This window comes from Perognathus longimembris, chromosome 10, assembly GCF_023159225.1.
Source record: "Perognathus longimembris pacificus isolate PPM17 chromosome 10, ASM2315922v1, whole genome shotgun sequence".
Lineage (NCBI taxonomy): Eukaryota > Metazoa > Chordata > Mammalia > Rodentia > Heteromyidae > Perognathus > Perognathus longimembris.
Genome location: NC_063170.1, coordinates 12,891,943 through 12,912,851, shown reverse-complemented (window position 1 = coordinate 12,912,851; position 20,909 = coordinate 12,891,943). Strand labels below are relative to the sequence as shown.

The 20,909-nt window shown below is 45.7% G+C and overlaps 2 protein-coding genes across 2 annotated transcripts in view; both read right to left on the bottom strand.

The window, feature by feature from the left end:
- Positions 1-14,996, bottom strand: part of Atp6v0d1 (ATPase H+ transporting V0 subunit d1) — a 40,534-nt gene extending 25,538 nt beyond the window's left edge. Inside the window, exon 1 of the mRNA XM_048355330.1 lies at positions 14,754-14,996. Within this exon, the coding sequence (XP_048211287.1) occupies positions 14,754-14,883 (130 nt within the window). The 5' untranslated portion in view covers positions 14,884-14,996. The remainder of the gene's footprint in view (positions 1-14,753) is intronic.
- Positions 14,997-15,703: 707 nt separating this feature from the next.
- Positions 15,704-16,631, bottom strand: LOC125358294 (agouti related neuropeptide). Its single transcript, XM_048355331.1, has 4 exons — positions 16,605-16,631; positions 16,355-16,489; positions 16,130-16,213; positions 15,704-15,935 (listed from the first exon to the last, which is right to left on the bottom strand). The coding sequence occupies exons 2-4, from the start codon at positions 16,484-16,486 to the stop codon at positions 15,753-15,755; spliced, it is 399 nt and encodes a 132-aa protein (XP_048211288.1). The 5' UTR covers positions 16,487-16,489; positions 16,605-16,631; the 3' UTR covers positions 15,704-15,752.
- Positions 16,632-20,909: the final 4,278 nt, after the last annotated feature.

The following is a 20,909-nucleotide window of genomic DNA, read 5'->3' as shown; positions in this document are numbered from 1 at the left end:
TGTAACCAAACCTCTGAAGGCCACTCAGGAGCTCGAGTGAGACAAGTGGCCTGGACATCTATGGAGCAGCTTTGGCAAGACTGCTGGACCTACAGCCCTCAGAGTAGGAATGGGAGAAACAGAAATGGCTAGGTAGTAGCAACAAGGATACCACAACGACTCCTCAGAGAGGAAGCTCATTTGTCAGGCAAACTTGAAGCCTCATCAAAGGTCAAGGCCTGAAACCACTGCCTGAATGTTGAGGGAGTGGGGAGCAAGGTCAGAGCTGGCCAGAAAAGCAGTACCAAAGCAGTCTGGGTTAACCCCACCAACATCCTTTTCCTTATCACAAATCTTTCTGTCCTCAAGAAAGCCCAGTTAAACAGTGTCGGTCGAGCTCTCCTCTCCCTCCCTGCACTCCTTTGGATGAGCTACAGGATTCTGCAAATCAATAAGCAAAGCAAATGTCTAGACTACACAATATCAGCCTAGCCTTGATTTTCCTGTTTCTTAAAAAGTGTGTGTGTGTGTGCATTATAGCAACTATTACTTGAAACAGAGGTCAGGGAGGCCAATGGAAAGGTTTCCAAATTGTCAATCACCTAATAACAACCCTATTCCCAGGATAACTGTAGGATTTACCATGCTTATGTGAAGTAAAGGTACAAGATTTAATTAAGACTCTCCCACAGTCAACTGCACACACGTATACATACATGTGTATGTCTCTCATGGATGACGAGTTTGGCATGACAAGAGTGGGAATCGCCTGGGTAAGATCACTTCTATGAACCTAGAAAGCATGGTTGGTTCTGACCTCTGGGGAGCTCAAGCTCCTATTTAGAGCCTCCAAGACACCTGGGTGCATATTAGCACACTATTCTGTGGCTGCTGCTCTGACTCTGAAAGCTGCCAGAATGACTAAGATATGAGTAAATGAGGATAGCTTAATGGACAGCTGAAGTATCCTGCACAGGACATCAGGGAAGAAAGCATGAGGAGCTGTCCTGTAGCCTTCTTCAGATCCCTGGAAGCTAGGACACAGGGACGTAAGAGCAGAAAGAGACAGGCAGACAGGAGACACTGAGTCCTACCTGATTAAGTCTGGGTGAGGGAAACAGAACCCAGAGCAGAATTCTAAGGGACAAATTGCTATTAGAGGAGCAGGAAAAGCAGCTACACAGACTCAGAGGCCCAGCCACACACACACCCCTTTCCCAGGCTCTCTGGTAGGAGAGTGATCCTCCCACACCCCCTTGTGGCCAAAGGGAGGGTGGCCAGCAGTAAGGGGTTTCGCTATGTCAGGAAGAGACTGCTGTAGCTCCACTTACTTCTCAACACATCCCTCTAATTTAATAACATCTCAGACTCCTAGTCTGCATCTCCCCTAACCATTACCCCTACAAGGCATGAGGCTACAGACAGACTTGTGTCAGAAAGAGAAGACATTTAGCCAGGCACCAGTGGCTCATGCCTGGAATTCTAGCTACTCAGGAGGCTGAGATCTGAGGATCACAGTTCAAAGCCAGCAGCCCAGGCAGGAAACTCTGAGACTCTCACCTCCAATTAACCACTAGAAAACTGAAAGTGGCTGAAAGTGGTTTGGCTGAATCTTTAAAAACCGCCTGCAGCCAAGTGCTGGTGGCTCATGCCTATAATCCTAGCTACTGAGGAGGCTGAGATCTGAGGATCACAGTTCCAAGCCAGCTTGGGAAGGAAAATCTGTGAGACTCTTACCGCCAATAAACTACTCAGAAAAAGCCAGAAGTGGTGCTGTGATTGATAGTTTTAAGCAAAAGAAGCTCAGGGACAGCACCCCGGCCCTGAGTTCAAGTTCTAGGACTGGAGGGGGGAAAAAAATCAAACTACTTGCAAAGCAGTGATTTCTCTTTTACTTTAGAGATGATGAACACATGCTCAGCTTCACACAGCTGGCCAGAAAGGAAGCTATGATCTGCTTAATATCTGGTCCCACAAAGAAGTCAGGAGAGGTTCTGGCAACAAAGAGATACCTTAGGGCTGGACCCTGAGCTGTCTCAAATGACTTACCAGAAGCCCATCACAGTATGGGCACCCTTGATGCAAGAATTAAGTGGATAGTCTGATGGGGACAAGACACAAAATTACTGGAAGCAGATCTCAGCTCCCACGGATAGTGGCTCTGTTCATCAAAGTCTAACAACTCTTATGAGGGAGACACAATACTCTGTTCAGTGTGTGCCACTTAAGAATGCAGGGCAAGTAGACAAACCCATCAGAAGGTTTTAAGCAAAATGTTTAAAACAGTATTGAGACATTTCTCTCTATGCTACTCAGAAAATATTTTACAAGTGTTCAAGACAACTGACATTTGCCTATATTCTGAAAACACCCTGAAAGATCCCAGACAGAGGTTTAGACATTGGCTCCACCTCAGAAACCAAGGCCAAGTAATTGCTGAGTAGATTGGGGAAAGTGTGTTATCATTCACCAGAGCAAGTTCTGACATGACCTCTTGGGGCAAGGCTCGTGAAACCAGGAGTTATTTGTTCCTATGTAGACTATTACTGTCTTGACCATAAATAGCTTCTTAGATAAAATTAGGTAAAACATATACCAGTGCAAGATGTAATCAGTGAAAAAGGAAAATAGGAGTGGGGGATAGGAGAGGCAAAGGAGAGAGAAAATGGCCAGGGAAGAAGGGACCTGTCAATGACAGGTGTACATACCTAGTAAGAGGCCCTAGAGCTCTGGCTTGGGACACAATGAGAGTCAATCTTGATCTGGGCCCATAGGTACCTGAGGACCTTCCCTAAGTCTTCAGGTATAAAGGGGTTTAATAGATCTCTTTAAGACTCAGACCAGCCCTGTAATAACCAGCACAGGTCTCAGTCTGGATGGCAAATACAGGGTAACATTATCCAAAAAGAAATGCCCAGTAGTAGAGCTGTGGTTCAAAGTAGTAGAGCACTAGCCTTGAGCAAAAGAGCTCAAGGACAGAGCCCAGGCCTTGAGTTCAAGCCCTACACAGACAAAAAGAAGAAAAGGAAAAAGAAATGTATTCATTACCTGATTTTGTGTAACTGTAACCCCTCTGAACATCACCTTTATAATAACAATAAAAAATTTTTTAATTAAGTTGGGTGTCAATGGCTTACACATGTAATCCTAACTATTCAAGCGGTTCAAAACTAGACCAAGCAGAAAAGTGCAAAAGATCTCCAATAAACCACTAAAAAGAAAAAAAATGGTAGAAGTGGCTTAAGTGGTAGCGTACCAGCCTTGAATAAAAAAGCTAAGCAATGGCTAGGAATATGGCCTAGTGGTAGAGTGCTTGTCTCGTATACATGAAGCCCTGGGTTCAATTCCTCAGCACCACATATATAGAAAAAGCCAGAAGTGGTGCTGTGGCTCAAGTGGTAGAGTGCTAGCCTTGAGCAAAAAAGAACCCAGGGATAGTGCTCAGGACCTGAGTTCAAGCCCCAAGACTGGGGGGAAAAAAAAAAGCTAAGCAAGCCAGGCACTGGTGGGCTCACACCTAAAATCCAGCTACTCAGGAGGCTGAGATCTGAGGATCACAGTTCAAAGCCAGTCCAGGCAGGAAAGCCCTGAGATTCTTATCTCCATCTAACCACCAGAAAACCAGAAGTGGCACTGTGGCTCAAAGTGGCAGTGCTAGCCTTGAGCAAAAATTGCTCAGAGACAGTGCCCAGGCCTGAGTTCAAGCCCCAAGGCCAACAACAACAACAACAAAAAAAAGCTAAGGAAGAGCATGAGGCCCTCAGTTTAAACCACAGCATACACATACATACATACACACACACACACAAATTAAAAGTAATAATTATTAATTCTAATACATACCAACAATAAAAGAATATATAAGTTAAATATTAAAATGTTTCCCTTTCCCAGCCTTTCCAATCCTTCCACTAAAAGTTGTCAATCTGGGTAACTTGATGCTTATGCTTCCAAACACAGTTCCATGTGCATGCCATCTAATATTCTACAATAGTGGGACTCTGTTATACATATATGGGATTATATTATACATAATTCTTTGCAACTTTTCCCTAGTAATATATTTCTAAATCAGACTTTATGGAACTTCATGCTTTTGAGCACTTGCTTACTTACTGTGGTTTACTTATCATATCAGTGGATGTGCCATTTGGTTCTAATAGTTTGTTATTACCAATAAGGCTCCTATGAGCATCTCTGTACATGCTATCTTCTGCTAACCTATAAGATAAAATAATATAAATAAGGTTGCAGTATGAGACATGTAGTGTTTTGACAAGGGGGCGAAAACATGTAAGAGAGAGAGAATCTACATCAAGCCTTTTTTCTGTCAACTGTATTTTAGAATTAAATATATAAAGACAAAAACCCATATTCATGCAGGAGAAGACATAAAGACAAAAACCCATATTCATGCAGGACAAGACGCAATAGGAACTTTGGAGGGAAATCCCTGGCTGTTAGTCTCCCTGTCCTGCTTGCTATATTAGGACCCATGCCAGGCATCCTTGTTAGGTCACCCTTATATCCACTTGGCCTGAAGTTAAGGCTGTTCTCTAGCCATGTGGCAGAACTTGGAGCAGCACTAGGTTTCTAAGGCATCTGTAGATCAATAGATGGCCAAGCACAGGTCTAATTACCACAAGCCTGTGCACTAATGACTTCCAGACTGGTACCTTTAGTGCTACTTTTCTACATGTCCACCTGCCTACTTACTTGACTCCTCCTTTGGACATCTGAGAGAGAGCATCTCTTCTATTACTCTAACCACTGCCCAAACATTTCATCTCAGAAACAGCTAAAATACCCATCCAAATGTGTGTGTGTGTGTGTGTGTGTGTGTGTGTGTGTGTGTGTGCGTGCGTGCCAATCCTAGGGCTTGAACTCAGGACCTGGGTGCTGTCCCTGAGCATTTTTGCTGAAGGCTAGCACTCTTTCACTGGAGCCATAGCTCCAATTCTGGCTTTTTGCTGGTTAAGTGAGGATAAGAGTGTCATGGACTTTTCTGCCTGAACTAGCTTCAAAACATGATCCTCAGACTTCAGTCTCCCGAATAGCTAGGCCCATCTTGTCTTTTCTGAATCAGGGTCCTGACTCCTAGCACTTCTTACCTCATATCTAATAAGAACTGACCCTATCTTGTAAGTGTCATCCTCTGACCCAGCCTGTCATATTCTCCTTTGTATCATTCCTGCCTGGTCCAGCCCATGTTCTGTCACCTGGAGAGCTGAAAGAGCCACCAGTAAATGTCCTGCCTTCTAGCCTGACTCCTCCTGAATCAACTCTTCAGAACCTCAGAACAAATTTCTTTCATTTTTTTCTTGTGCCAGTCCTGGGACTTCAATTCAGGGCCTGGGCACTGGCTCTGAGATTTTGTACTCAAGGCTGGTGTTCTAGTGCTTGAGCAAAACTCCATTTCCAGCTTTTTTGGTAGTTTATTCCAGCTATTGATCTCAGCCTCTTGAGTAGCTAGGATTACAGGCCGGAGCCACGAGAGCCCAGCCTCAGACCAAATTTCTAATTATATCACATCAATTTCTTTTTTTTTTTGGCCAGTCCTGGGCCTGGCTTCCTTTTGCTCAAGGCTAGCACTCTGCCACTTGAGCCACAGCGCCACTTCTGGCCATTTTCTGTATATGTGGTGCTGGGGAATCGAACCCAGGGCCTCATGTATACGAAGCAAGCTCTCTTGCCACTAGGCCATATCCCCAGCCCCATATCACATCAATTTCTAACCCCTCCACAATACTCCTCTGCTTCATCCACTGGGGTATCAAGTTCCTGTTGGCTCATAGCAGCAAGATGTCAAACCTCCCTCCAGCCTTTCCTTAGCCTTTATTCACATTCTGGGGATCTCACCCTCATGGGAAGCAGCAAGCTGGAGGAAAGTTATCAAGATAGTGGGCTTGGGGCTGGGGATATAGCCTAGTGGCAAGAGTGCCTGCCTCGGATACACGAAGCCCTAGGTTCGATTCCCCAGCACCACATATACAGAAAACGGCCAGAAGCGGCGCTGTGGCTCAAGAGGCAGAGTGCTAGCCTTGAGCGGGAAGAAGCCAGGGACAGTGCTCAGGCCCTGAGTCCAAGGCCCAGGACTGGCCAAAAAAAAAAAAAAAAAAAAAAAAAAAAAAAAGATAGTGGGCTGCCACAGTCATCACCAATAATCCATGCCAGCTCCACTAGCTATTGGGATGACTTTCATGCAGTAATACTACTCCTCAGGAATGCTGGAAAATAAGTCCTCTAAATACTGAGAAAACTTCAAGCCTTTGTGAGGACCAGACCCTGACAGCTTAGTAATTTGTGTTCATTTTCTTCGTTCCAAAGCACAAACTCCCTCTGGGTTCTGTGCATGCTTTCCCCAGTGTCCCCTGAATATTTCTCCTGCTGTAATCATTGGATTGGTAGGACTATGACATTTCTTTCTTTGGATCATATCTGACTCTGAGGAATTTAGAATTGAGCTAAGGTCATCTTGCTATAAAAACTGTGGTCATCTAATTTCACCATTTCAATACTGTTTCCTTTGACAAATGAAATAAAATACACAAACCATTTCCACTAAGACCATATACATTCTGTAGTCCAGTCTGGCCTCAAACTCCCAATATTCCTGTCCCAGTCTCCCAAGTACTAAGATTACAGGCAGGTACCATCAAGCTAAGCCAGTTTAAAATGTACAATTCTAAGCTTTCAGTATCAACCAACTATCACCACCATAATCGATTTTAGAACACTTTGTTACCCCCAAAATAAACCTTATAATCTGTAATTGCCACCCACCACATGTTCCCATCCCCAAAGTACCCTGTACCTACTGTGCATCATTTTAATGCTTTTCTGATGTCCACAAGCACACCTGCTCCAGGCAAAACCTGAATGATATATTTATACTTTCCACTCTCAACCCATGGCATCTGCTTCCTGGGAGCGAAACATGGGAATGACCACAGTAGAAGGAGCTGGCTTCTTTGTTTACTCACAGCCAGGCTCTCCAAGAGATCCTTTCTTCCTTCCTTTTCTTTGGGGGTGGTGATGGGGTAGTAGTCAGGCTTTCACTAAGTTGCCCAGGCTAGCCTCAAACTCCTGCGCTCAAGCGATGAGCCACTTCAGCTTCCTGAATCATTAGGACTACAGGTGTGTGCCATTTAGCTGAAAGATTCTATTGTCACTAGCACTACAAATAAATGACTCGATCAAGGTCACAAAGCCAGTGACTGAACTGGGATGCCCATATATCCTCTCTGCCAATCATTACCATCAGCTAGCTTATAGTCTCACCTTCCTCTGTTCTTATGATTACTCATCAAATGCAATCATGGTATTCAGTATATTGTATGGAAAACTATGTAACTTGTAGACAGGGAGGGGAGGGGAAAACTGGGGGAAAGCATAGGACAGGATGATATTGTCCAAAAAAAAAAAAAAAAGAAGAAACGAGACGGACTCATTACCTGACTTATGAAATGGTAACTCCTCTGTACAACAGCTTAGTAATAGGAATAAAATTGAACTTTAAAAAGATTATTCATGACTTCTAATAGGAAAACCAAATAGAAAGCTTCTTCTTCCAAGCCATGTTTGCTTTCACCACCCACTTCTCTTTCAGGTTCTCCTTTAGGCTACACCCTTCTCAGGCCATGGTGTTGGCCTTTTTGACAAAACCTCTTCCTCTCTTGTTTAACTGAAGCACTCTGGAGGTGGGAGGATCAATCTTTGGCTTTTCATTTGATTTTATGTCTCTTTTGAAATTTATTTTTTACCTCTGCTTCAATTCCTCAAGATGTTACCCAAACTCAGACCTCACCCCTCTATACTTCCACTCAGATGGTTCAGATCCTCAATCTCATCATTTTTCTCCTTCTCCAACCTGTTCCTTCTCCTATAAGCCAAAATCATTTCATTGTCTTCCACACAACTACCTAACCCAAATATGAGAACAACATTCTTTTAAATCCTCATTCTTGATCAACCTCTTTAATCCAATCCTATTCCTAAAACTTCCCTACAGTGTTTCCAGACAATACCTGAGGATTCTGGCCTGGTTATCCATGAGAACCTACAGATTGTTCTCCTACCTCCAGTGTGACCTCTACTCGCCTCCCCCACCCTCTTCTCGGCCCCCTACCACTTTAAGGTAGGGTCTCACTATGTAGCCCAAGCTGTTCTGGAATTCTGGGTCCTCCTGGTTCTTTCTCCCAAGTAATGGGATGACAGGCACACACCATCAAAGCCTACATTAGCTTTTGCAATCTTTCAAGACTTGGTGTCTATGTAACTTTTCAGTCACACTCTAAGCCATTTCACAACCAATTGGTGCTGAATGACTTGCCACTCCTGGAAGACATCATCAACATTTGTACCTTCCATTCCATATGACTGGTGATTGGTCTAGCCCAGCATGGCGTTTCAGCTTCCCTTTCTTTTTTTCTTTTTCTTTTTTTTTTTTTTTTTTTTGCCAGTCCTGGGAATTGAACTCAGGGCCTGGCCTTCTTTTGCTCAAGGCTAGCACTCTACCAATTGAGTCACAGCACCACTTCTGCCTTTTCTGTTTATGTGATACTTAGGAACCAAACCCAGGGCTTCATGCATTCTAGGCATGCATTCTGCCACTAAGCCACATTCCCAGCTTCTGGAGTTTCCCTTTCTTCTTCCCATAATAGATCTTGTCTTGTAAAATAATACTGAAATGCAAAAGGAGATGTGAATAGAAGACAAGTGAATCAAAGCAAACAGGGATAAAAATGTTCTGAAAGACTGCCAGCACATCATACTTGTGATTGCTACAACCATAGCAACTAAGTGCTAACCCACTGGCTGGAAAGAAATCCTCAAGACCATCTACAACATAAGGAAATTGAGAAAATCACAGGGTTCCTCCTCTCAAATGTTAATATTCCTTTACCACAGGAAAGAAATGTCCTGACTTGCCCAACTGTGATTAGACCTACCCCAGATTAGGAAAATGGCAGACTAGTACTCATCAGCTGAGTATAGCTGATAATCCAGCATGTTTTTTTGGTATATGCCAGTTTCTGAGTGACAAGAAATACAGAAAAGTCCAGTGCAAGGGATAAAGCAATGAGAATCCCTAGGACAAAAATAATATCTCAATATATCATTTTCTTTCTTTTTGTGTGTGTGTGCCAGTCCTGGGGCTTAAACTCAGGGCCTGGACACAGTCCTAGAGCTCCCTTTGCTCAAGGCTAGCACTCTATCACTTGAGCTACAGCACCACTTCCAGCTTATTTCTGATAGTGTATTGTAGATAAAAGTCTCACAGACTTTCCTGCTCAGGCTGGCTTCAAACTGTGTTCCTCAGATCTCAGTCTCCTGACTAGCTATGATTACAAGCATGAGCCCTTCAATATATCATTTTCAGTTAGTAGAATCAAGGCCAGATGATCATGGCCTCAAATCTGTGAGCCAAAAATAAATCTCCCCTTCTTTAAACTTTCAGGATTTGTCATAGTGACAAAAAGTCTAACATGATCACCGTTTTGCCATCCCTAATGGAATAATGGTTCTTGTCAATTAATGTCAGTGATTACATCATAAAAAGGAAACAATGAGGGGCTAGGGATATGGCCCAGTGGCAAGAGTGCTTGCCTCGTGTACATGAAACCCTGGGTTCAATTCCTCAGCACCACATATACAGAAAACGGCCAGAAGTGGCGCTGTGGCTCAAGTGGCAGAGTGCTAGCTAGCCTTGAACAAAAAGAAGCCAGGGATAGTGCTCAGGCCCTGAGTTCAAGCCCCAGGACTGGCAAAAAAAGGAAATTACAATGTGTTAGTCCCAATAATTGTTATCATTAACTAAAAAATATGGATAACTTACATAGGAAGGGTGATACTTGTGAAAGAGAAAGTAGACAAGTTACATAGGATCTTCTTTTAAGAGCATGGTTAAGGCCCTGCTGAGGAAGGGTAACTATTTCAGCTGAGTGCAAAGAATGAGGGATTAGCCATACAGAGATCTGACGAAGAATGGAGAGAGCATTTTAGACAGAGAAATCAGCCTATGAACACAAATAGGCCATACAGAAAGGTCAAAAGGTGCCCCCAAGTGGCAGGATATAGAGGACAGTAGTATGTTGTTGTTTGTTTGTTTGTTTTTTAATTTTATTTTGAGACAAGATCTTGTTATTTAGTACATATTGGCTTCCAATCTTCCTGCTTGAGCTTCTTGGGTATCTTTGTTTAGGGAGCATAAATCTGGGAACCCAAGTTCTTGGTTTAAAAACAGATTAAACCTATGGGAGAAGCTCTACCTTCTTAGCCCTGGGTTTAAGGGCCCAGTGAAAGTAAAGAGCACAGCTTTCTAAAGCGGTCTGCTGAATATGGGTTTGTTATATGTGACTAAAGGAATGTTTTCAGACCATGAGGAGCATACATAGTTGCTACTTCCATGTTCAAATATGTTTGCTTATTCAAGAAACACTTCCTTAAGGCCTACTTCTTCCAGCCTACTGGGCTTCAGACAGGTATTACAGGTTTTGCCACAATTCTGGGCCCTAACCCTCAGCTCTTACCCCAACCTCAGTGTAAAAGCACTGATGCTAGTTGGTGGCAAATACATATAATCCCAGCTACTCAAGAGGCTGAGATCTGAGGATCATGACTCAAAGTCACCCCGGGTAAGACTTATCGCCATTTAATTACCAAAAATCCAGAAGTAGAATTGTGGCTCAAAGTGTTAGAGTGCTAGCCTTGAGCAAAAAAGCTGAAAGACAGCACCCAAGCTCTGAGTTTAAGCCTCAGAACTGGCACTAAACACACACACACACACACACACACACACACACACACACACACAGAGAGAGCAATTTGTCAGGTAAGGTGGGACATGCCTGTAAGCTCAGCACTGAGGAGACAGGAGGATAATGATTTTGAGATGTGCCTGGGCCACACATTATAACCATGCCTGTGTTATCACAACTACTTTAAGGCTCAACCCTGGGTTTGGTCGTTAGTACCACAAGAGAAAAAAAAAAGACACAAGAAGACATATACCCATATGTTCTCTATCTCTTGCATCATCACATCAGCAAGAAAAGACATGGCCTTCAGCTTTATACCTCCAGAACCACTAGTCGATTTAAACCTCCTTTCTATACAACTCAATCAGGCTGTGATATTGTCAACAACATAAAATGAACTAATTCAGCACTTCATGTGGAATATCCTCTGTTAAACCCCATGAGGTAGGTGCTATTACTATATATTTTTTTTTTGGTGATGAAAGTCAGCACCAAGATATTACATATCTTGCTCATGGCCATAGAGCAATGAGGTAGCAAGCTCATGTATGTAAACACTACATTACAACGTTCACTCAGTATCTTTCCTTGCCCTGCTGACATTTATTCTCAGATTATGAAGCTCAAGAAAACATCATTTGTCGGACTCTGGTAGCTCACGCCTGTAATCCTAGCTACTCAGGAGGCTGAGATCTGAGGATCGCGGTTCAAAGCCAGCCTGGGCAGGAAAATCCAAGAGACTCTTATTTCTAAAACCAGAAGTGGTGCTGTGGTTCAAGTGGTAAAGTGCTAGCCTTGAGCTGAAGAACTCAGGGACACTGCCCAGGCCCAGATTCAAGTCCCACGACCGACAAAAAGAAAAAAAGAAAACATCATTCAACAAAATAAAATACCTTATCTCCTATGCAATGTCTAGCATAAAACTGATGTTTGGTTGAAAAAAAAGAGCAAATATATTCAAAGTAATGCTGTATGATTTTTCTTCAAACATCTCTGGCTTGTACTTCTTCCCTATACAGGATTCAGTCTGAAATGGTATTCAATATGGTATACAGAAAAACATCAGAGCTTCATAAAAGAGAATGGTCTCTTTAGGGTCTTTCTCCTACTCTTGAAGAAAGACAATCAAGCAAGATACACAATGGCCAATACATGGGCTTCAGAGGTACTAAGAGAAAGAGTTTTAGCATGAGAGTGGTCAGAGGGCAAATGCCCTACTGGAGCAAAATCCAGGAAGGAAGACTAGGGGTGCTACACTTGATCTATAATGCAAAACAAATATAAATACCTTCTACTCAATGCCCGATGACATCTGGGAATTGTCTAACACCTGAAACTCATTCCACAGAAACTTCACCATCACATACTGAAATATCTCTCTAGGGACCACAAGGTTCTTTGATCTTCCCTTCCTGTCTCTCTTCCCCTTTCCCTGGAGACAGGGAGGCAAAAATACTCAGTAACAGCAGCCTAGAGGTCTGGCTTCTGGCATCAACTTTAAAGATAGAGAGGACTTTTTGTAAAAGATAAATTGGGTTTCTGGTCACTTCTTCCTGTTTCTACTCTTAGCCCTTAAGAGCCCTGAACATCAACATTATACTAAGTTCCAAGGAACCCAAATTGTGTTGAGAAACTTTAAGAAGGTAGCACTGTACATACTTGAGGAGTTGTGACTGAGTGGAGGAGACAGACATCCTAACCAAGCACAGCCACAGACTTTCCAAGATGAGGTGATACCAGAGATGTGCTTCATGAGGACGAGAAGGAAAAAGTGGGAAGAGCAGATAAAATCATATAGAAAACATGAGCTAACATTCATGGAGTACTTTGCCATTAGAGTTTACTGTGTTCTTGGTGTTGGGCTGTATTTTACACACAGTAGCTTTGTAGACATCTCACAATGAGAAAGATGCTGTTAATATATCAGATGAAGAACATTAGTCCAGATGTGTCATCATACATGCACCAGGAATGGAGAGAAAGTTTGTATGAGGCAGAAGATTATGTGTAAAAGAGTAGAGGACCCCTGAATGTCAAGCTAAAGGTCTGATGAGGTTCCACAAGAGACAGGGGTTACATGCTGAGCAGTGCTGCAAGACCAATGGCCTAGTATGTTTATGTAGAATGATGGAAAGTCAACTGGAGAAATAGGAACTTGGTGCTCTTAGAAGTTCTATGGGGGGAGGGCAAGACAGCAACAAGAATAAGGAAAGCCAAAGAAAAACAACCTATTGGATGCCAGTTGATCAATGGTGTTTACCTTTAGGTTTAAGCAATAAATCTCTTCACGTGCCAGTCAGTGCCCAAAACTCTCATTAAGTGCTACTGGAGTTTAAGCCCTCCCTCAGGTATCTTTTGATTGTTTTTTATTTGTTTTTGTGCTGATCCTGGGGCTTGAACTCAGGGCTTGGGTGCTGACTCTAAGCTTTTTTGCTCAAGGATAGCACTCTACCACTTGAGCCACACAGCTCTACTTCTGGCTTTCTGGTGGTTACTTGGAGATAAGAGTTTCATGGAATTTCCTGCCAAGTCTGGCTTTGAACTGTGATCCTCAATCTCAGCCTTCTTAGTAGCTAGGATTACAGGAGTGAGCCACTGGCACCTGGGTTTAGCCTGCTCCTTCTCTTCTCAAATGAGTTCAGTCAGGTTGCTGACAGGCTCTTATACTCACATAAGGAAGGGGAACTCACATAAGGAAGGCAAATTCTCTTGCAGACTTATTTAAAATAATAAAATCCACAATTACTGAATTTTAACTTTGGCAAATTCTATATCTTAACAGCATTTTTACTAGACTGGTCTAGTTTGCAAGATAAACAATAACTGATTGAGTTTTGTTTTGTTTTTTGGCCAGGCCTGGGGCTTAAACTCAGGGCCTGGGCATTGTCCCTGAGCTTCTTTTGGATTGAGCTCATTTTTAACCTCAAAAGCTTATGATGAGAAAATTTCCTCCAGTAGGTCAATCATCTGGTCATCTTCCCCTCCCACTATAATAAATACTTCTGCCCAAAGGTATCACTTGAGTGTCAGGGATGGAACATTTCTACCGTTCACTATCACTTGCTTGGAAAACCTGGCATTAAGGACATCTCTAACTTAGTATCTATTGCAGCTGTGTCTGAGGAAGTCAATGTTGCTTTGGAGCTGTGTACTGAGAGGAAAGAGGAACTCTGCTTCTCTTTACTCTTGTGTACTTTATCCCCGCCGCCCCACACTGGGTTTTGAACTTAGGGTGAGGCTTGCTTGCTCAACTGGTGCTTTCTGGTTATTTTGGAGATGGGGTCTTGAAAATATTTATGACAGGATGGCTTCAGACTATGATCTTCCAGATCGTAGCCTAAGATTACCAATGCTTTACTTCTCTCTACTCTTGTGTAAGAAACTGTGCCCCCCTTTATTGAAGGTGCAGAATTTTGGGCCAAATACTTGTCTATGAACGTCCAAATTTTCAGGGCATTCTTGCGCTCTCAGACATATTCTTCAGGAGACTGCCTAGCCACTGGTACTGAGCTGGAAGGAACTCCTCTCTAAACCAACTCAGCAACTCCCCAAGACGGCTCAAAACGAAGCCACGATGATTCTAAAGGCCTTGGGAGAGGGAGGGAAGGCTTTCCCTGCTTACCTTCCCTAAGCGTTGGAACGAAGCAGCTCCCTGCCTACATCAGGGCAATGAGGTTTGTTGCGCACTTCACACCCGTCCAGCCACCCCGTATAGACCCCTCGCACACTTCTTCCAAACTACAGGACTAGCACAAGGTGGGAAGAGGCAGCCTACGCAGAGGTGAACCACTGCAGTCTTCAAAGCCTCGTTTCTGTCTACGCCGGCGCGGGCCAAGACAACTATAGGTGGCTCTCCTTCCCCCATCAGCGGCCATCCGTTACTATCTTCCCCAAAAGGCCTCTCAGGCCCTTCAACGCCTCCCCCCCCACTCCCCGGCTTCCGGCCTCCCGGCCCAGGTCGGCCTCCATTCTGGCCTTCTAAAGCCCCTAAGCCCTCGCCCGCGCGCGGCTCACCCTCCAGCGTCTCGCACTGCACCAGGTTGAGGTAGTCCGCCTGGCTGAGCACCCCGGCCTTCAGGCCGCGCACTAGTCCTTCCAAGTAGCCATTGTCCACATTGAAGTAAAGCTCCGGGAAGAACGACATGGCTGCAGCGCGAGGGGTGGAGGGCGGCGAGACCCAAGAACCCAAACCAGCCGGCACGCAACGCGACTCCAAGATCAGCTGACGCGGCGCCCGAAACGGGCTGTCAAGTGCGTCAGGTGACGCGCACGCAGCTCACGTGACCTCCACAGGGCGGGGAATCTGAGCCGCCCCGGACTTCCAAGCGGCTTAGTGCGCAAGCGTGGCGCAGATGGGCGGGACGAACCGCCTTTTGGCGCCTGCGCACTGACAAGGAGCTCCCGCTACGCGGCCTGGAAGCTGCTGGGCTATCCGCAGCTGAACGCGTGGTGGCGCCCTTGGCCACCGGATGCCACGGGAGCCCGAACTCTAACTTCTCCGGGTTAGGCGCACCTGACGCTGCCGGAGCCGGCAGGGTCGAGGTGGAACAGGAGATGATTCTTATGCTTGGAAGCTGAGTCAGCTCTCCCCCTCCCCACCCTCCTCGCCACAGACCGGGGACTGAGGTTCAGTAAAGGGCGGGCTTTGCTGGAGGTCACATTTAATGAGCTGCAAGCTGACCTTGGAACTTATTGCCTTTCTCACCAACTGGGAGCTAAGCCCCTGCACCGCAATGCGCCCCACTGTCACCGCATTTTATAGCACAGGATGCTCAAAGACTAGAGTGCAGCATTTCCTACTTCCCCAAAGGTGCCTGCTGACTTAAAAGTGTGCATGTATGTGGCTCGAAAGATGGAGTAACCTAGGCCTTGGCTTGACAACGCCTCCCAGCCCCCAGCACGAGCCCAATCCCCTTAAACGACCACACTGGAAGTAACCACAGCTTTGGGATTGATTCCAGCCTTTATTTGCGTCTCCCCCCCCACCCCGCCCCTCCCTGCGCCACGAGCCGGTTAGGTGCGGCTGCAGGGGTTCGTGGCAGTGCCCAGCTTGCGGCAGTAGCAGAAGGCGTTGAAGAAGCGGCAGTAGCACGTGGCGCACGGGTCGCAGCATGGTATTTGTTGTCCCAGGCAAGACTCGTGCAACCTTACGCAGCGACGTGGGGAACGAGACTCGCGGTTCTGTGGGTCTAGCACCTGCGTTGGTTTGGAAGGCAGAAACATGGGTAAGGGCTTCCCAAAGCAGGTCCAGGGCCCTCCTTTGTGCCAGTCCATGAAAAATGGCAGTGGCAGTGGAATACGGGGAGAGGTGATCAGGAGGTGGGGAGAGGAGATGGTCCTAGGACCGATGCTCTTTGCCTGCAGCCTTACCCCTTTGTCTGAGCAGTTACCTCTGCCAGAGATTCTGACTTCTGCAGCAAAGCATCTTCTGCTTGATCTGCAGGTATCCTCTTCACCTGGGCACGAAGACCTAGGGCTGGGACAGAGAATGTGAAGACAGGTCCCACCCTACCAGAGATGTAATTGGGAAGGGGATACAAGGACTTACACCAGCCAGTCAGGTTTGTGGCCAGCGAGAGTTTGGGCCCCACCCAGCCCTGCTTCTCTCCATACTGACCTGGGAACTCTGGGAAGAGGGCTTGTTCAGGCCTTCTGATGCCCTCCAGGGGTGCCAAGCCCATCTGGGCACCCTGTGTGGCAGGCAGTGCCAACAGCAGGACACAGCTAAGCAGCACTGTAGTCAGCATGGCCTGGCTCAGTAGGAAAACCCACCACTTAGTCCCTTCCTCATCCTTGGAGTACCCTCTAGGTGCCCAGAGAGAGGGCCCCAGAGAGCAAGCATCCCTGCCCAAACTAAGGACTTACCTCTGTTTGCTGGTCCTTGCTAGAGAGTTCTGGGCCACCAATGTCTTCAGCTTATATAGCAGGGTCTAATAAAGGACTGGCACGTGACTTCTCCCTGTAGCCCAAGCATGAGGGGGCCCTCCCTGGAGGGTGGGGGCACAATTCAACTTTGCACTCTGGAACCTGAGCCTTCCTTTGGGTGCTCTACTAGAGGTCCACCTATCTCCAATTTGGGATGAGGCTTCCAGGAACCAAAGTTTGGGAACAAGATTGGGTACCCAAGTTCCAAAATCTCCAGAGCATTAGGACATAGGGCCAGGCTGGAGCCATTATCCATAATAAGGCAGGCGGACCTGAGAGCTTAATTTAATTTCTGGCCCCGGAGATGCTCGCTCAAGCCCTTACATAGCATGTTATTTCCTTTATTTCCTGGAACTTGGGTCAAGGGCACTGAAGGGACTGACAGGTAGTGGTTTTTATGGGCAGGGGTGGTGTGAAGAACCAAACCTTCAATTTCTTAACAGGAAGAAAGGTGGAGAGAACCCTTCTTGCCAAACCTAGCCCTCCTGATTGCATCTCTGTCCCTGATTCCTCTCCTCCTTTTCCCTCTAGGCTTCCCCAAGACCCTCGTCCTTACATCTGTCCCCAAGCCCCTTTCTGCATAGGGTTCCTGGAAGCCAGGAGAACAGAACGGACTGTTCCCTAGTTGGGTAAGCAGCTTCAGAGTAAAAGGCTTTCAAGCTGCCTGCCTCATTAGTGCTAATGACTGCTCTTTTCCGCCCTGGGCTGTTAGACCTCTGCCCACATGGGTTCTATCAGCTCGAGGCCAGAATAAGAACTCCTTGTTTGTAGGCATGGCAGCATATACAGGACCCCCACCTTCCCCTGCCTTCACCCTCCTAGAGGTATTTTTATCACATGGGGGCCCATCTGGGGAAAGGATGCTGGCTGAATCAGCTTGGAGGAGGCCCCCAAGCACAAAGGCTCACTCAAGGGCAATGGAAGAAGAAGCCATTGCAGTTTGTAGCCCAGGTCCACATAGGCTATTTGGAACAGGAAGATGCTTAAGGGAATCCTCTCAGCTGCAAGTGGAAACAGATGTTGCCATCTGGCAGATTTCTCCTGGAGTCAACGCCAATTGGTGTTTGAATACAGGAGTCAAGGCTCTCTGCAGAGGGAGACCTATGGCAAGCTTCTGCAGAGAGTAATTGGTATCATTTGGGGTTGAGGCTGGCATTGGGCTCTCCTGCAGTAGGCAAGGGAAACAGTCTTTAGAAAAGTACTTTCTTCTCCTGGTGGGAGGACACTGAGGAATCCGAGAAAACCCTTGTGAAGAGGTAGTAGCTGAACCATGAGTCCTTAAGAATAACTCATCAAAGGCTCAGTCCCCTTTGCGACCTCTCTGTGAATAATATTGGCAGTTTGGTAACTGTCACACCACAGATCTGGTATCAAAGCCTAAATGGTAGTTTCTCTCTCAGAGGCAGTGGCCATGCTTAATAGCCCACTTCAGTCCTTTCTCTTCTTTTGAGTGGTGTAAGGAGATGGTACCAGGCACCCAACTATGCCTGCTGCCAATTGGGGCTCAAGAAAGGTAATAATATCCAATGTACATGAAGCACTTTCGAGAAATTCTCATGACCTTGTAGGTTCTGGTTGAAGAGATAGAGAGCAGGAACTGCACATAGATTAGAACGATACTCAGGTAAGTTGAGGTGAAACTTCTGGCCACCCTCTTTTTGTTTGGAGTGAGTCTTCACTCTTGCTAGGCAAGCACTCTGTCACTTGAACCACACTGTCAGCCATTTTGTGTTATTTTTCAAATAGGGTCTTTTATTTTTGTCTGAGCTGGCCTAGATCTTGATCTTCCTTTTTATGTCCAACTAGTATGGATATACCACCTCACCTGGCTTACTGATTGAGATGGGATCTTGCTAACTTTTTGTTTGGGCTGCCTGTGATCCTTCCCATCTCTGCCTCCCAGGTAGCTGGGATTACATGCATACGCCACTGTGCCCAGCCAAAAGGAATCCTTTAAAGTACAGTGGAACCCAGGGTATGTCCCATGTGGTAGAGGCCTTGTCTAGCAAGCTCAAAGTATGAGTTCAAATCCCAGGATTACAAAACATTTTTTAAAAGCTTCAATGGGATTAGTGTTTTGACAGAAAAATGCCCCCAGGGCCGTTGGGGCCAGTTTGTACATCTACTCCAGCTTGGTTAGGGAAGGCTTCCTGGGGGAGGAGACCTTGACTCAGTCATGAAACTTGAGTAGGAGTTGAGGAGTGCCAAGCGAGACAGTCTAAGTCCCTGAGCCTCATAGGTGGCACACTGTTTACCACACTGACTGCACTGACTAGTTATACTACTGCCTCATACATGCTGTGCCCAAACCTGGATCCTACCCAAAGTCCCTAGACTAGTAAACAATACTCTCTTTTTGGGGGGATGGGGTGGGGTGGTATATCAGGTTTGCAAGGCCTTGTGCTTGCTAGACAAATTGCTGTACCACTTGAGCCATGCCTCCAGCCAAGAGCTGGTGAGACAGCTTTCCCCCCTTGAGATGCTCCCCAGAGTAGTTTCACTCAGTGAGTCAATTGGCAAACATCTAAATCTTTGTCACATTGTACAACTGCTGCCAGTGTGCACTGCTCAAACTAAGTCACAAGAGCCCAGATCACTCTGGGCTAAATAACTATGAGCTAAATAAACAATTTTCCTTCCTAAGAAACCCGAGTCCAGAGAAGGAAATAAATAATTTTTTATACCCTTTCCTCCACTACCACCTCCTGGCCTTTTATTGTGTGCTGGTTACTTGGGCTTGAACTCAAAGCCTGGGTACTGTCCTTGAGCTTTTTCATTCAGGCTGGCACTCTACCACTTTAGCCAGAACTCTACTTCTGGCCTTTTTGGGTTTTTTTGTAGTTTATTGGAGATAAAGAGTTGCACAGATTTTTCCTGCCCAGGCTGGCTTTGAACCATGATCGTCAGATCTCAGCCTCCTGAGAAGCTAGGATTACAGGCATGAGCTACCAGAGCCTGGCTCAAATAGACTTAAACCATACAACAACTTATTGGTTCATATAACTGGAAAAGTACAGAGCAAGACTGGGTATGGATGAAGTTTACTCAGTGAGGCAGACACAGTTGCCTTCCCAATGCCCATTCCCAGTTTTGTTTGGAGCAGTGCCCAAACATACTAACTTCCTGAGAGTCTCTGAGAGTTTGTGGTATCCCTGGAATATATTTATGATCCAGAAGACTTATGCTGAGACCTCTGGGAAAACTTAGGTTCCCTCACAAAGTATCTGAAGTGGGTTTCTAAAGGAGGAAGCCTCTCGAAAGAAGGAAGTAATTTCTAGGGTAGCTTTTGCAGTTGTGTGTGACCAGAATCCTCATGGTTCCTGTGGTTTCCAGCAGCACAGCCGTCAGCCTCCATACACCCTCAACTTCCTGGTTCCAGGTTCAAGGAATTCAGCCCACTTCTGCTCTCCCTGAAATCAAGTTAACAGCTGAAGCAATCCCAGAAGCCCTTTCAAGCAACCAATGGAGGCCTACTCTTAGAGGTGGCAAATGAAACTTTCGGTTCCAGGGGCCTCTAGCTTGCCCCTTGAAGACAGGGCCTCTTCCTGCTGCAATAAAGAGAAGTGGAGAGGCCTGAGGATTCCCCGCTGAGTGAGAGCTAACCTTCTCTCCCTTTCCCTATAAGTGGTATAAGTGAGATCCCTGGAGTACAGCAATCAATATATGCTTCAGAGGCCTCCACCAAAAAGCAAGAAGGAAAATTAGATCTAAAGCAATCCCTTCTCGTCAGTCCTGGAAGGTAGATGTTGAAGATTGCTAACTCTTGGTACTTTTTACAAACTGTCTCTCTCTCTTCTTCCTTCCTTCCTTCCTTCCTTCCTTCCTTCCTTCCTTCCTTCCTTCCTTCCTTCCTTCCTTCCTTCCTTCCTTCCTTTTTTCCTTCTTTCCTTCCGTGCCAGTACTGGGAATGCCAAGCCTGGGTGTTTTCCCTTAGCTTTTTCATTCAAGGCCAACACTACCACTTCAGCCACACCTCCACTTGTGGCTTTTTGGTGGCTAATTGAAGGTGAGTCTCATAGACTTTCCTGCCCAAGCTGCTTTTGAACCACAATCCTCAGATCTCAGTCTTCTGAGTAACTATAACAGGAATAAGCCATCAGCATCTGGCTCTGACCAACTTCTAGAAAGAGTTTGGAAAGGTCCAGGTACTTCAGAGGCAGATGCTAGCTATGGATACTCCACTAGAAAGATGGAAAAGGTAAAGAAGGTCCAGCATATATAGCAGAACCCCAAAAGCTTTTGTTT

Bases quoted from the DNA above. Each gene is read 5' to 3' on its own strand.
- LOC125358294 (XM_048355331.1), bottom strand. From the start codon at position 16,486: ATGCTGACTACAGTGCTGCTTAGCTGTGTCCTGCTGTTGGCACTGCCT. The intron at 16,214-16,354 runs CAGTATGGAGAG...TCTGTCCCAGCC, and splicing joins TCTTCCCAGAGTTCCCAGGT to CTAGGTCTTCGTGCCCAGGT. The intron at 15,936-16,129 runs GTAACTGCTCAG...AAACCAACGCAG, and splicing joins AGTCAGAATCTCTGGCAGAG to GTGCTAGACCCACAGAACCG.